We start from the raw sequence: 17451 nt of genomic DNA on the forward strand, positions 1-17451 counted from the left end.
AGAGCTAATTATATCCACACATATGGGATATAAAGCCAGAGAGCAGGTATTAGCTATTCTCTTTACTGATGAATTTAAAAAAAACAGTGCCGGCATTACCACCTGTGATGTCATGTAGGACTGTGCACATGCAAGCACATCAGAAACAAAATATTTGTCTTGATCTTGTATTGTATTGTGATTATTATTAATTCTTATTATTGATCATGTCATAATCAATATATGTTATTAGTTAATTTTGTGAAGCACATTTTGAAAACCCAAAGCAAGAACTGACACATCCATGTTCTAGATACCCAATCATACATTCAGTTAGGGCTGGACGATCTTCCTAAAAAAGCACGTCACAATCTTCATAAAGAATCTCGATCCACGATCTGAATTGAAATGCACATTAACTTTTTTTGCACACAGCACTGGTGCTGCAGGTTTAAGGTTTTGTAGCACAGGCCAAAAAGGTTATACAGGTAGAAAAAGTATAAAATGTCTGTTATCGTCTTTTAAAAAACACAAATGCAGGTCATCACATAAATAGACTGGTTAACGACAAAGGACATTAATGTTATATACAAATGGACCAATTAGGGCCATATCATTTTTAGTTTACCAATTTGTATTGCTCCCTCAATAGACACTTGAGTTTCAGTGTGCGTAGTTCAGTGACGGTATTTTCTCAAACAGTGAAAGCAGTTAAATGCCAATGTGCTGTTAAACTATGCAACACATTCACTCATACACGCAGAACCGGCAAATGACAGATTTGAAATGCAGGATTCCCCGTCTGCATCACGGAAATCTTAGGGCTCTAGATATGAACTCAATGCAGCCGGGAAACGAGTTTCAATAGCAAAATAGACTAAAACAAAGTACATTAGTTTAACGTCACACACAAGGACAAACACACTTCGCACACAAACAAGCCGTGCTCTCTAAATCTGTATCCCATGCGTCAGACCTCGCAGCATGACGAGAGTCATTCGAAAGCATATAGAGCTCTCTGCTCTCGCGGTGCTTTAAATAGCATACACCAATGGGTCAGTGCAGCGCTGAATGATGTCGAACACACCTCTAGTTTTAGACAACAGATGAGATTATGATCCTCGTGATTCCGTTGAAAAGTGGATTTAGAACGCCTTCAAAATCTATCAAGATTCAAGATCTTCAGATCGCCCCCCCCCCTACATTCAGTGCAGCCTAAATATCAGCAAACATCGGAGTTTCATCAGAAAACAGTTTATGCTGACGAAGGTTCAGCAAGCAGCCGTTAATAATCAATACACATAATGAGCAATAACCTTTATCATCAAGCATCCTCTCTTCTTATTAGAAAAGCATCCTCTCTCTTCTTACTGTGCCCTTTAATCGACAAAAAACATCCTTTGTTTCAGGTTGAGTGAAGTCAGAATAGGACTTTTCACCAGGCATACCTTATTGACCACATGCAAGGATGCAACCAAATTTGACAACATGCTAAACTTCAAAGTTAAAAACTGAGGTAGTAGTTACCCAGTTGCACCATCGCTGTATAGTGAGATTTTTATTGTATATAGATGCAAGCAATTCATAAATTGTCGTCCCTGGCAAGAAGTGGGAGTGTTGCCTGGCAATAGGAGAGTTAGCGTCACGGTTTGGCACACGCTTCATTAGTTACGGACATCATGCAAAAACATTATGAGAAGCGCGCTAGCCAGAGCGGATTTAAACTATAGAGCTAAACGTTTGGTTTAAAGACGAAAAACGCACCAAATGTTTTCTCACCATTCCATTTCTAATACACGCATACAGTGTTGGGCGCTGTCTCACATCTGTCAAAGCAGAAATAAAGCCGCTGATCTCTATATGTATTTTCTGTCATCTCTGGTCGCGCTCATATGTAGATTGCATGCACTTATTTAATCTATTTGAATAAAATATCAGAATAAGCAAATACATTCACCCAGCCAGGGTGTATGGCGGGGTAAACGTGTTTGCTTCTTCAGATATTTCTTGAAGAAATCAATACAGAAGTGGTCAAAAGTGGACAAAATAGATGGATTACTACAGCAGCAGATTTAACCGATATATGTGCCTCTTTCGCCCACTTGTGATCCGAACGACCAAAACGCATCTTAATAGCAGGCATAAAGAGGGCCTTATAAAGACTGCAGGGAGCCGCAGCAGGGGGGGGTGAGAAGAGCCACGTCCGGCTCAAGAGCCACGGGTTGCCGACCCCTGCCCTAGGTTGTAATCAAAATAGGATTATAACTCAGAAAACTGGATTCACTTATGGTGCGTCTAAATGACGGTAAAATGACACATAATGGGCACAACTGGACAGTAGCATTGTCAGGAAATCATAGTAAATCATGCATTTCCATAAGAATAATCATCGCTTTTATGTCCTAATGAATTTTCCCAGGTCCAGTGCACAACTGCACATGACGACTAAAAATCCTTGTTTCCTGTCAAACAGTGGTGCTAATTTCCTTTTCCTTGCAGTCGTGACCATGACAGGATCCTCAGTGTGGAAACCTTCCAAAATAGCCTCAAAAACTGCATTCACACATTAATACAGGTCAAATAATGTCTGTTCCCTTTTTATTTCATAACTAGAGCTGGAAGCGCTAAGGGAATGATTGATTTAGGATGTCAGTAGATTATTAAAACTAGGCTAAAGTGCATAGTGTGTCACAGTCACCATCGCATCTCACATAATGTAATGTGAACGACAGAGACAATAAGTAAGGGAAATGCACTTTCTGATTGCATTTAAATTTCATTGATCACATCAACTTATTAAAGCTAGAGCTATCGATCTGCCCTATTGTGTTTTGCCAAGTAGGACAACGTCCTTGTTGGTCCTAGAACAACATTACAGGTTTGTCCCGGGGTTGGAGCTTAAAGGGGGCATGCAATGGTGTTTCACGCATTTGGACTTACAATGTTAAACGTGCTGTATTCTCATGCTTGACATGGTCAACTTGTCAAAAAACGAGTTGGACGTATGATGTTGAATTTCTGTGCTCGATACACTCCCCCAGCATTCGTATAGGTTTCAGAACGTTTTTTTCTAACATGAAAAACCGTTTCGTAACAACTTTTCTTAGTCCCTTATTGGGCAATTCTCGGCAACGCAAAAGAAATAGCCGGCCTTGAGATTGGCTGCACTGCGTCAAGCAGCTGCAGGTCGTTACTCTTGCGATAGTGAGAGGTGTGTGTGTGTTTGTTTGTTCATGGTATTTTAGTGATTGATGTTATATAAACAGAGGATATAACTGGATTTGGAGATCCTTTGAACTGATAAATGACGATAAAATAGATGACTGATAAAAGACGCCTGACATGAACCGCATGGGGTAGGTGAAACGGAGTCAAATGTCTGTGTTTTGTTGGCAATGGGTGCGCATGTGCTTTCGTTCCAACCCCCCCCCCACCCCCGTACGCGTCGTATGTGTTCAGAAAGAATCGTACAGCTGTATCTGTCTATTATACATGAAATAAAGACTCCACAGATTTTTGAACGGTTACTATTCTTGAGTTACTGGGGGGTAATATTAGGAATATATAGGAATAATACATAACGAAGTTATGCATGTAATGCATTGCATTTTATTCACAGCTTTCATTTTCAGTTGAATATGCTGTAATATATTGATACCAGGCATGCTGTCTTGCCTTTAAAATACAGCACAGATTTCCAAGGGGTGTGGCGCTACACACAAGGGTTTCTTCAAAGAACATATATTTGATTATCCACATCTGCTTATCCAAGACAAAAATCAATTTCAGCTATTACCGGTCAAGATGAGAGCAGATAAAGTGCAAACGCCTGTGTGGTGACTCGATAGTCTAAATAATGATGTCGCTCACAACCAGATGCTCACTTGTGCATGCAACTCCAAAGAAAATAGGAGCAAATTATGTTTTAGGGACCAATGCATTCGGGAGATTTGTCTTAGATCTGCTGTCCAGTTTTTTCCTAGAGAAATGTCACAATTATCATGAAGATAAATGTCATTTAAAACGATGCTGAGATCAAGCGACCATCGGAGACTCGGATGACAGCTCCATATAACGGAACCAGGTGTAATTGATTTACAAATTGCCAAAGGTGATCCATTCCTGCATACAGTCAAACATTTCTTTGCCGATAAATAAATCCGATTGTATATTTTTTCTGCTCAAGGTTTATGCATCCATTCCTCTCCAAACTGAACGTAATAGGCAACCGTTTAAAGGCTACGTCTGGAGTTCACGAACATGCACATGAAAAGATGCGGCGAGATATGAAGATGTGGGTTATCGTACATACCATTAAAATATGGCGGCGTCAGATTTCGCCCTTCTGAAACGACCCCTCGCGTGGGGCTACAGAGCATCCAAGTCATTTGCAAACAGCTTGCGTTGACACTATGTAGGTTGTGTGAATAGGCAGTATCGTTTCCTTCCTTCCATCCATCCATCTAACTATGTGGAAAGGGAGGATACGCGACCCCGTTTCTCACGCACCTCGATGTCAAATGGAATGTGGGACCTCATGCAGGTGTGACTTGCCAGCAATCCATCCAGAAAACTGTCACGCAACTCTCGTTTTCACAGGATGGCTAAACCCATCCTTATATGTGTGACATTTACACAAACATCAACAGGCAACACGAGACATGTTACGATTCTTACGAAGCTCTAAACGGGACGCGCGGTAAATCCACTTATGTTTGATAAGAAATAAATCGCCGGTTTAAAATACGATGACAGATCGCGGTATGCACACGCCGCGCGAGACCCAACACCGCCCATTCATTCGACTCCATCAAAACACGTCCACCATAAATCAACGATGATGCGCGCCGGGCTCCTCGCGAGAGAGGAAGCGCGCATTAAAGAGTTTGGAAAACGAGTCATTTGCGCAAAAAATAACGAGAAATCCTACCTGAAAGGCAGCACGCGCTCTCGTGCGGCGCGAGAGATGAGTTGATTTACAGGCGGCTCGAGCTGAGCTGCGGTCCCGCCTCTGGTACATGAAGCCCCGCCCATCTTGTTACTATGGTCCCCCGTTGAGGCGAAAGTATGTTGAGGTGAGTGAATTGTTTTGAAGTGCGACCTTTAAACGCTTCGAGTTGTGATTGTTACCCGCACAGTTGGTAAACTAAAAAGCGTAAATGTTTGTGTTTGTTGGGAAAACTTGTCTCGGATGGATCAAATTGTGTTCCAACGGTTCGACCACAACATGTCGGTATTCAGTTACCGGGCCATAGACAAATATTTGACAAATATTATACACCTGACTATCGCTATTTCAATACCACGGTACCTACTTCAGCATAAGTAAACCACCGGCAGTGGATTTAAATACGCATGGACACGTTTCAATCAATGCCCTCAAACGTCACATCCGATTGTTGTTTTTACGATTCAGGGGTCAAAAGAGACAGTTTCGGTCTTTCGGAGAGATTCTCCGGTTACGTTTGTTAGTGAGAACCGTCATCAAATATTTATAGGCTGGTGCTGGTCCCCGATGACCTGTCTGCGGTCTGCACGGGATGACCTTTCGCGGTGACGGGCCTGGACACAATGCGGTGTCAATTGATGACTTCTGTTGAAACGTTTGGTAGGGCTGCAAAAATCATAATCGCGGTATATCGGTCGATATCGAGATCGCGGTTATTTAACACGATTACTCATTAACCCTTAAAACAACACGGAAAATCGAAAACACTTTTAAACTCTGAATTCAAGTGAAAAATAAATAGCACTGTGAAGGAAAGAGTGCGCTGTGGATTTATACTACAAGGAAAGAGAGGAATCTTTGCTATATGGAATGCGGCACAGTAATCTCCCACATCCATTATTTTCTTTTTGTCGGCCAAAATTGACGATTACGATTAATTTTCGATTAACTGCACAGCCCGAGCGTATGGTCGGACATACTGTACTATACTGTACTGTACTGTAAGCAACGGTGTAGGTCGTGTTCTTCTATACAGTTACAGTATTCAGAATGCGTGTGCGTGCAGACTGTAACTCATTAGAGACCATGGCTGTAACGGATAGTGTTGTAGTGGTGGAACTTGAACTGCTTCTTGTGTGCATGATGAATATGCAAGCACAGCTAATGAGGCTAATGGAGCTGAACACGAAGTGTATTATTAGAGGTTATGTGCTGTCAAACACACAAAACCAAAGAATTCAGAGGTGTTTGTGTAGCGCTTGCAGATGGACCACAGGAAAACAAACAATTTGACATCACCGTGTATCCAAAGCCATACCCGCCCGCATGCATTTCATTCACATACACGTATCCACAATCAAGACAAGATACGACAGGTGAGCATGCTGTCGGGGGAAAATAGGTTTTAAAATGCGTGATGTTTTTATACATTTGTTTAATGTACTGTGTATAATATGTGATATGTGTATCAGAAATCATATTTATTTTACGTCAGAATTGTTACACGTTTATTTCCTTGTCAAAAAAAGTTAATCTCTCCAGTCCATGGAAATAACCGTTAAAACGTTTTATTTTAACGTTGCATTTGGTTCTTCAGGAAGGAGCTAAACAACTCAGACTCATGAATTGGACAAACCTTGATTCCAATATATAGTCAAGTAATAGATAAATAGACTTATAGAAATAGAAATAAAGGAGCACTATTTTCATTCCCATACCTTTGACCTGCTAGAGTCAAATGTAAAGCTTTGACCGTCATAACTGAGAGAATGCTGTCCTCTTGTGGTCTTATTAAAAACTACAGGGCTTAATCCATGCCACTTGTATGTATGTCGTAAATATGGTTAAAGTCCCTTTTATCCTTTAATGGGTGATGGATTGTCTTTGAGAGAATAGTGCGGAACAGTTCTCACAGAGGTATTTCAAGGTCATATTTAGAGGTGACTGACCCTAAAACACATGATATTCATTACATGTCGGACCATGACAATTATTCAAACCAGATGCAGCAAATGGTCAGTAGCATGTTTTAGAGGGAAAAACAGAGGATTTGCAAGTGAGTGATGCTTTCTCAACAGTTTTTATGTACTTTTAATAAAACATGCTCCTAAGGCAAGCATTATAGCACACCCCTTTTGTTTTCCTTTTGTAATTCTAGAATTTTTTGCCAGATTATTTAAGCATTCGATCTAATATGTACTTCATATGTATCTCAATATGTTCATAAATTGTATTAAAAATGACTAAATCAATGTTTTAACAATTCTGTCCAAGTTAATGGTGCGTTAAATCAAGTCAAGTTCATTTCTATGGTGCTTTTATAATTTGCATTGTTGCAAAGCAGCTGTAAAACACGTTGTGAAACAAACAAACAATAAATAAATATTTATTAAAAAGAATAAATTAGGAAGAAGGAAAGAATAAATATTCAGAGCGATCATTTCATTATGGCATGATGTCAAGTTTTTCATCCCAAAATTTATATATTTACTTTCTTTAATTTCTTTTTTTAATTTTCTATTAAAATCCAAAAGGCAAGAAATATATAGATTTTTTTCACTTGAAAGCACTCCTTCAGCAGTGTATCATACAAACCTATTTATATGACAGTTATCTTCCTGTACAGCTGTCTGTAATATCTAAATTACTTCTAAGTGCTATTTAAAACATTTATCCACCCTAAAACCCTTGTTTACATCATACTTATCTAATGTTAGTGTAACCTTTCGCTGCTGATAAAGAACTAAAAAAACATTTCTTCGAATCCATCAAAAAGGCATCAGCTTTATTCTGCCGTCACTGCATCTGGCCACTTCTCTAATGTTACCGCAGTACCACCCCATGAACTTTGACCATGAGCTAACAGTCAACAAAGACATAAATTCACTAGGGATGATTTCATAGACAGCTCTGGTTTGAGACCGATATACCGATGTGATGCTTAGCCTCAATGTCTATATACCACTTTAAAGAATCACCCTGTCTTATATATATTTAGGAAATATCTGAGTATTAAGATTATATGGAATAGGGAATTAGAAAAGATCCAAAAACTAATTTTGTGAAGCTGCTATTTCTATTACCACAAGAGGGCAGACCTAATATATCTTCGACACTGGTGGAAATAGCACTGGTCAACATTGTCCTTTAACTTTTCTTGTATTCTTACATAAACAAAATAAGGTTATTACATTTTTGGAAAATATTTTTTTTATTATTAATATTAAAAAACAATATAAAAATAGTTGCACATGCTACAACAGGTATAGAGTTCTATATTCTCCCATATTCTTTTCGCAATTTCATGTTTTCTTTCCCTATAAATACAATTTTTAAATGGTCAAAGATTCATAAAAATGTTTTGTCTTGCAATAAACAACTGTGATGATATATTAAAGTTTAAAAGAACTTTACAAAACACACCTATCATGAACAGAGATTTGTAGACTTTTGTATATTTGCTTCCAAACTGTATTGCATTTGGATTAGCAGTTCCAGATACTTCAAACACTTTTGTCTTTATACCAAATAATGCCCCTTTCATCTTTCATTTAGTATTGAAACAACTTGCAAATCACTAACATCATTCTCAGTTTTCCTTTAATGAAGACTAATCCAACATCACAGTAATAGTACATTGAGTAATGAAAAACCAAACAAATATACACGCCTTTTGTTTTATCAGCAAAATGTGTTGCATTTCAATACAGTTTTCTTATCAATCTGGCCTTTACTTTTTCCACCGTTAGATTAAACATGTAGTTTCTAAAGGAACTGGTACCCTTTGAAAGAAGGACAACCCTCTTTTTTCACAGATGGGTGTGTTCAACTAGCCGGTCTCTCCGCCTACATTGGAGAGTATAAAAGGCCAAGAGCCCTTCACTTGTGTCACAAAGTAGAAGCTGATCTATGAAAAAAGCTTGAGCTGGCGGGTTAGAGAATCTAAGCTATCATTTCGAAGACTTTAATGCAGCATATAGGACGTTCACACAGGCCTGTCTCGACATACTAACATCTCTTTCCATTCGCTTGAGAACACAGAATACAAGGTAAGCCGCATGCAAAAAATTTTATTTTGACCTAAACTTTGAATTATACCTTCTTCTTGGAATAAGAAAACCGGGCAACTTATAATTGCAAACTTTATTTGCAGAGTTTGTTTCTTGTCTCCAAACTGAATTCCCATGTGGGTGGTAGAGAAGATCCGAGTGTCGGTGGAAAGGACCAACCTGCCACTTCCCATATCGGAATACAGCTTCAAAATTGGAGACATAATGTTCGGAGACAAGTGTTCCATCGACAAAGCCAAAAAAATCTTGCTGTGTCCCAACATCATTACTCCAGACACTATCCCAGAGTTCTGCATACCCCCTACAATCTCAACTTCGCTTGAGGGCAAGATCGCAGAACAGGGGAGGCCGGCTCCATGTATCCGGGTATCTCCATGTGAGAAGGGCAGTCTGAAGCGAGAGGTTGCACGAGAGATTCATAACAATCATATAATTCAGGTGGAAAGTGTGGACGATGGGCCGTTTGACAATGGCTGCAGTGATGAGGAGAACACCAATGCTGATCCTCGAAGCCAGGCGGCTCTTTCTCTGCCTCATCTGGCCAAAGCTCAAACCTGCTATGGCTTTTGTACATTGCTTGAAAGTCCCCACACCAGGAGAAAGGAATCCCTCTTCCACAATGATCCCAATTCCACTGGAATCCCCCTGGTTCTTCCTAGGAGTAGATCAAGCACTTACTCCAAATCTTCCCTGTCCAGTACCTTCCTGTCCTCTTCCACATCCCCTTCGTCTTTTAGTCTGAACACTTTAACGTCCAGACTTTCTCCGAAAGGCTTCACCCTGCACAGACAGGGAACCCTGGACAGTGACACTACCTCCTCTGCTGAATCTTCTCCGTTCAGTTCTCCTCTGCTGAACAGATCCCCACCTAAACCTTCTCTCCTCAAAGCGCTCAGCCATGAAAAACGACTCTACTGTAACCTCAGAAAAGCCGCTATATCCAGAAACAACTCCCTCTCAACGGATGAGGGCAGTTCAACGGACAACAGCCCAAACGTCATGAGAAGAGCATCCGAAGGCCTTGTAGAACCTCTCCCCTGTGGTTTCGGCTTGGCACCTCCTGCTATCTTTCCCATGGACTTGGTTCTGCACCGGGAAAGAGTGATGAGGGAGAATTTGGTTCCAGTTGGGAGGGATGGAACCTTGCGACTGTCGGCAGAGTACTGTCCCGAGAACCAAAGACTGCGCGTGCGGCTTATAAGCGCTGAAGGCCTGTACGCCTTGTCTGTGGATCCCAAGAGCATTAACTGCAGCGTGAGCTTATCTCTAATGCCAGGAAAAATTCAGAAACAGAGAAGCACGGTCATCAGGAAGAGTCGCAATCCAATCTTCAACGAGGACTTTTTCTTTGATGGTATAACGGAGGACGATCTGTGCCAGAGGTCACTCCGATTCAAAGTGGTCAACAAGATGTCCACCATGAAAAGAGACTATATTTTGGGAAACTGTGATCTTCCGCTAACTAGCATAGTTACCTTATAAGTCAGAATGTGTTTTATAATTTATAATGATACATGTATTATTATAACATTTATTATTATACATGTATGTATTTGTACAGTGTAATAAATAAGAGGTTATTTTTTCAAAAAGTGTTTATTTGCCAAAGATTTGTTTTGTATTAAAATGCTTAAAACTAAACCTGTGTATGGTCTTTTCGTCTTAGGAGGAATATTCTCAGGTATTCTTTTAAACAAATAATAATGTATTCATAATGAGAAAAACTCAGTCAAAAGCAAGGTGGTTCTAAAAATGTCCTAAATTTTTTCTAGTCTCATCTTGATGAGTTGATGCAAGTGCTTACATAACATGCTTTTTCAATAAAGCATATAGGTCTACACAAATTTTGCAAGGATTATTCAAGGCTATAAAACGCATCAAACATTTGCTTTTGTAGAGGATAAAAATATACCTGCATCCATCAACTGATGCTGCTCTATTAAAAAACACCCTAGGCAATGCATACAATAAATTACACACCAGAGTTCACAACCAATGTGTCGTCTTTTATGTCTCTGAGCAGTCATTTAGTTTAAAGAGCTTTCAAACATCATTCATTTCTCGGTGGCTGGGCTTAATATTTACTGATCCTTCTAGGAGCTAAACAATCAGAAGCCTTTCTTTAGCGTGAATCGCAAAAGAGTCACCTTCTCTTATTTCCGCTAAGCCTGTTGTTTCCTGCTGACCTTTAAGGGATTATAAATACCCGGGGTAATTTGAGACGTAGATCGGCTATTCCTATTAAACCACCTTTTTCTATTGCTCTCTTTTATTTGAAAAAGGCGTATTAAGTAGGCCTGTGCTGCCAACCATGCAGATATTTAAAGGGATAATGTTTTAAAAGATGAAAATTATGTTATCATTTAAAACCTGAATATGACGCTTCTGTGGATCACAAAAGAAGATATTTTGAGAAAAGTCTCAGTGGTTTTGTGTCCGTACAATGGAAGTTAATGGGGTCAGTGTTGTTTATGTTACAATATTCTTCAAAATATCTTATTTTGTGTTCTGCAGAAGAAAGTCAAACAGGCATAAAATGACATTAGGGCAGGTGAAATATGTAAAACTGGCCACAGATCAAGATACAAAAGTGTTTTTCTGAGAATACTGCTGTGGGAATCAGCCTTTGTGATAAGGGAACTCGTGCAATGTGTGTGTGTGCCATGTTTGCTTTCAAAATGACCAAGCTTACTGATTATGTTGAATTACCCTCACTATGTTAAGTGGCAGTCAAATAAAGTGCTAGTTTTGATCGTGATAGACCGAGAAGGGCTGTCATCTATCGTTTCTAGATACTCTGTTATCTCACATAAAATCAGCCAGGCATATAAAGTAGCCTGTTTTAAACATATCGAATAGCCATATTATTGGAAAATGCTAAACGCGCTTTTGACCACAAGCCTGAACACATGGATTTGCCATGTGTTTCAAAAACAGTACTGTCACATTTATGCATGTGTGTATAGCAGTAATACTTGAAAACAAAACAGCCTGCCCTGGGTTATTGTGCTCTAATGCACAACACGAATATTCAAACACAGATATATTAGTGGGAATGAATGAAAACCCTCTTAACATATACATAAAGAGCACGCATATCAATAACCATCAGTATATTCATAAAACGTGTGACAGATGGCCATTGGCTGACTGTTTTCCTCACTTAATTCAATCTGATCTAATATAGATAATGGCTAATAAGTATTTGTACTGCAATGATACCTCAAATTAAAATACTTTTTAAGGGAAGGTGTGTTATTACTTTTCTCTTAGCTAACAATTTTGTATCTGCTCCCTTATAAACTTAAAATGGAGGGGTTACCAAACCATAAATCTGTAGATTTTTGGCAATGAGCATTAAGTGATTGCATTGCAGTGTTCTAAAGAACACTCAAAATGCCTCAATAACAGCATAACAACACCTTAGCAACCATCTATAACTTTGGACAGGCATACATCACAACTTTTCACAAAATATATAGTCAGGTGCTGATTAATTCACAGTTTTAGAATTATCGTATAGAAATGTCACAATGTCAGTAATATTGATGAATAATAAATGAACATTAACATTAACAGTAACATTACATGAATGTTTTTTATTTTGTTACTGAACAAACAGAGTTATTATTCAGATATTAATGATTTATAACTCATAATACTAAACGTTACCTCTTCAAATATATTAAATACTCCCTTCTTTTCCCCACTTCCTACAGCTACTATAACTAAAGGGTGTCAAAACTTTGCCACTATAGCAATATTTCAACACAATCCTTACCACAATTTGTAACAATTTTACAATGTGGCATGACTTATGGAATTTGCATTCATACATATTCACTTAATAGGACTAGATCAGTGGTCTCCAACGTGGTGCCCGCATGAACTCTGTAAGGTGCCCGCTAAACACAGGGCTCACCAATGATGCTCAAGGCAATTGACAAATCTGTGACTTTACCGATCAGCCAAGTGCTACATCGTCATGAAAGGTTATTATTAGCAAGTGTTATAGCTTTAATATCTGAAAGGAAACTGAATATGGTTCTGTGAGTGTAAAAATAAGGCATCGCATGTTTAAAGTTTGAATGTATGTTATCAACAATGTATGTTATAAAATCTAGAGGATTTTAGATATTTTGGTAGCCCTCGCTTACCTAAAGGTTGGAGACCCCTGTAGTGACTAGATGTTATAATCCCACTATTTCAGCACAGTTTAATTGCCCAAAAGGACATTTCCCACTACTTGGCTGTCATCTGGCAGCCAATGCTGTGTTCATCCGCCTCAACCACAGCCATTGGCTTCTACTTTCCGCACCACTGGCCACTTCTTGATTATCCTCCACTGGACCTTTCAAACCGGTATCAATTCATCAGATTAGTGGCTGCAGTCTCAACTACACTTGCTTTGCTTTGGGTAAGGCTGTTCAAGCCCCACTGGCACCGTTAATGCATGCTTAGTGCCCCGGTCCTGTATAGCATAGCATTACCATTACCAAAACCTCAACGCAACATTACATGACACACCGTTGGCTAAGTCCGTACTAGCCCCACTGGCACTGTTAATGCATGCTCAGTGCCCTGGTTCCGTATGGGGTACTATTACAAAACCATTTTATTATGTGGTCATTTGGCAGCCCAAATCGTGTCCTTCCGTTTCAACCACAGCCAGTGTCTGCTTCTCTCTTCAACAGTGTTGTTTAGGTGCATTTATATTCCTCCACAAGGCTTGAAATGGGAAGAGAGAGAGCTCCATTCCCGTACAGCCCTATGTTGCTAAGGCATCTTGGTAGCCCAAGCCATTTCCTCATTCGTGCACTCACCAATCTCTCCAGGTTCTTGGCAGGAGACACTGGGCTCATATATTGAAATTGGCCACATCAGGCAACAGGCCAAATTGGAAGCACCAGTTTCTCGGGAAGAGCTGCATTATTGATTTTCTTGAGTTCACTGACTGTCTCTTGCCTGAGTTGTTCCACTTGTTCGGCGTCTTTGAGGTCTGCGGTGTACCACCATTTAAGTTTCACGATTCTGCATCTTCGTGTCATGGCTTTCTTGGTCTAGTGGCAGGATCATGACAGAACCTTGTGTTTTGTGTGGAGAGAAACATATTATAGTCGGTCACAAATAAAAGCATCTGTAAAATGCCTAAATATAAATGCAAATGATGTAATATTTTGGTTGATGCAGAACAGATTTGCTATAATTTGTTTGCTTACAATAAACCTTCTTGATCATCTAAATATGCTCATGAATCGTGACTCACTACTTTTTTGCTGCAGAAAGTCCTCTATAGACACATGTAGTTATACTAGATTTACGATATTCCAGAAAGTCCAGTCGTACTCCGGAGAAGCGAGAGAGCACATGGTTGCTAAGCAACACCTTTCAGCATGGTTAGGCCCAATGTCTTGCCACGTCGAGCTGCACAGTTAGGACTGTCAACAACAACCGCTGTTATTTGTTTGGCTTTCCGGATTAATTAACTGTTCTATTCTGTCTCTACTAGAAAAAGCATTTTCATTAGTGTTTAGTATAATTTATTTTTTATCATTTATTTGATCATTTATTACATATATGAAATTGAATGAAGTGTTTGAATTCTAAGCAGCCCGCCTGGCTGGGTACATTTGCTTTGGCATCAATCAAAGTAAATTGCATTACAGAACCCTTTTTTAGTTTAAAGCAATAACTTTGTTTTAAACTGTCTGACCACATTATTTGCCAAATGTGCCTCTACATTTGATGCCTGTTGCATTTAGTTTATTTAATAAGGTACTTTAACTTCCCTAAGAGGCCAATTGTTTGAAGCAGTGTATTCAGGATGAGAGTAAGCTTGTTTTTAACAAAAGCAGACAAGACCATAAAGCAGATTTTGTGGAGTGATTCCGCTGCTTTCAGCAGTGCTGATGTGTCATTAAGAGCATCCGTTGCTATTTTGAGTTTGTGATATCTGTGGTTAAATATTAAGCAGAAAGCTCTTAGCCTGGCTTCGCCGATAGAGATTACGTAGAAGAACCGAGAAACGTGCCACCAAATTGCGAACTAAAACAAGGGTCATTCTGCAAAATTGGTGCCATTTGTATCTTATTCATACTGTATGTCATATATATTCCAACTTTTCCTTTGTGTAAATATAAAAGACTTTTATCTTTAAAGTTACAATCTATTAAAATTGATTTTAAAAGAGATCTCTTAAATGTCAGCCCTTTTACCATGATTTTCTAACTAAATGGTTATTTATATAAAATTGTAATGTGTAGTGTGTAAGGTTGCTGTGTGTGAATGTAAAGCAGTCTGCCAAGTTGAAATGCCGAAAGTGAACGAATAACAAAGTTTGTGGCTTCGGAAAAAAGGAGTCCTCTCTAATCTCGTTCTAATTTCAATTCCGTGTCAGATTTGCGTCACTCTGTGTAATGCCCGCTTACTTTCATTTGCGACACTGCAAGCGGTAGACGAATCACAGCGGACTAGACCATCTGACCAATCAGATCAGAGTGGGCTGACGGAAAGGAGGGGATTAGACAAATGAACTGCTGAACAAATCATCTGAGAGTTAGTCAAGAAGTAAGGTAACGAAAACTGCCTGTTATACCGTGCATGTGCGTAACGTTGTTGGACACTCCGTGAATCAAAGTACGACCTTCAAAATCACAAAAATATTTCCTCTTTAAAGTAAACTGTAAAAAATATCCCACACTAGTAATATCCAACAATATCTTTTATAAACTGCGAAGCACCTTGTCACTTCATAATTTTTAGCACAACACTGTAAAGTCTAACAAAACTGTCAACCCTGTTAAACTGTCAATCCTGTTACTTTCCTGTGTCATTTTATCCCAGCATACTTTAAAATTCTGCAATATCTAGGAACACTGCAATCTACACATATCTTAACGCAAAATAAGCCCGACAGAATACGCTACAAATTTTCCTCAACACATTTTCTCATTCGTTAATTAACGACAGTGATTAGTTTACAAGTGCGTCACGATTTCATCATCATGTTATTTTCTTGAACAATTCATGATGACGTTCCTGTGGAATAGCCTCCTTTCATTTTCAGATAGTGACGTACATGAAATCCCCCTTTACAGAGGACACAAAGGGGAATGTCTGGGGTTGCCCACCAGTATTGTACTGATTGGTAAGGGTGCTTTGTGCTGTGGGTTTTCTCTGGGTTACTGTCAGCTATTACCACTATCACACACTAACCCCCCTCTTTGCAAATAGATCTGAACAGCATTTATGGCTTAACAGGCCGTTGCTGGTGGGAGAAGATATGTCGGCCATCTTTGTATTCCGTGTTGATTCAGCTGACATGCTTGTGTTACAAATGGGGATTTACAGGTGGTTCCCACTGCCTGCTTGTGGATGATTGCCACATGTTAGATTACTTTTCATATTGAACCTGCTTTGCAAAGGGCCTCATATTAAAAGTGGTGTACAAGATTTCCAAGATGTGACCACAAAAGGGAATTCAATTGAATCTATTTTCACTTTTAATATCTCTTTTTTAATGCATGTAAACTATTTCTTTATAGTTTTGGATGCTTTATGATGATGTAGATGTGATAGGGTCCCAGGTGGTCATCATCTGTACGCACTGTAAGACCATGGGAGAGATTTTATTTGAAAAATAAATTGTACTGCAATGTAATGTATAATATGTATTGCAATGCATTATACTATAATTATACTACATTGCTCAATTATTTATGAAAATAACTAATTTAATTGCAAAGTGTATATAGATCCTATAAATATCCTTATACGTTTATGATACATAAATAAACATACATTAATAATACTAGATATACATTCTTATCAAATTCAACAATTTGATTTCTGGGGGTTTGCAGAAGATGCTAGATCCAATTGAATGCGTATCAAAGCAAAAGGGGGGTGTATTTTCTGTGGAGAGGGAAGGGCCTCTCTTGTGTCCAGACACAGAGCCGTTGCTTGGTTACGCAGGTGCTCATCTATGTTCCCGGGACAAAGAGGAATATTACATCCTAATTTACTTTTACATTAATGTATTTGGCAGGCACTTTTATCATTAGCGACATTTGAGGCAGCTACTTTATCTTGTCATCGTGTACAGTATAATACCTACAGTAGTGGCCAAAAGTGATGTCCAACTTTGGAAAAAATAAGTCTTTGCTCTTTATTAAGTTGAGATGTATTAAGGATTTTGACATGATTTTTTGGCGAAGTTGATAACATACATCTCATATATTGTGGTTTTAAGGAGCATTCAAATATTGTACAACTATGCCTCATGGGACATTCATTTTTGCCACTACCGTTACGCATTCATGACGAGACATGATGGGTAAGAGTTAACCAGCAGAAAGACAACTATATTTTTACATTTTCTGAAAAAAAGGGATTAGTACTTACATGCTATGCTAAATAGGCACTGCATTGCTAAGGTCGTGTGCATTTTTACAC

The 17451-nt window shown here is 39.0% G+C and overlaps 1 protein-coding gene across 2 annotated transcripts; it reads left to right on the top strand.

Annotated features, from left to right (window-relative positions):
- Positions 1 to 4883: 4883 nt before the first annotated feature.
- c2cd4a (C2 calcium dependent domain containing 4A) lies at positions 4884 to 10629 on the top strand. 2 transcript variants are annotated; one of them, XM_079449666.1, is made up of 3 exons: positions 4976 to 5054; positions 8743 to 8976; positions 9081 to 10629. In XM_079449666.1, the coding sequence occupies exon 3, from the start codon at positions 9112 to 9114 to the stop codon at positions 10477 to 10479; it is 1368 nt and encodes a 455-aa protein (XP_079305792.1). In that variant the 5' UTR covers positions 4976 to 5054; positions 8743 to 8976; positions 9081 to 9111; the 3' UTR covers positions 10480 to 10629. The 2 variants fall into 2 exon arrangements, with proteins under 2 accessions (XP_079305793.1, XP_079305792.1); XM_079449667.1 differs by lacking the exon at positions 8743 to 8976 and having other exon boundaries at positions 4884 to 5054.
- Positions 10630 to 17451: the final 6822 nt, after the last annotated feature.

This window comes from Barbatula barbatula, assembly GCF_947034865.1.
Source record: "Barbatula barbatula genome assembly, chromosome: 25".
Taxonomy (NCBI): Eukaryota; Metazoa; Chordata; class Actinopteri; order Cypriniformes; family Nemacheilidae; genus Barbatula; species Barbatula barbatula.

Coding starts and splice junctions, on each gene's coding strand:
- c2cd4a (XM_079449667.1), top strand. CDS start 9,112: ATGTGGGTGGTAGAGAAGATCCGAGTGTCGGTGGAAAGGACCAACCTG.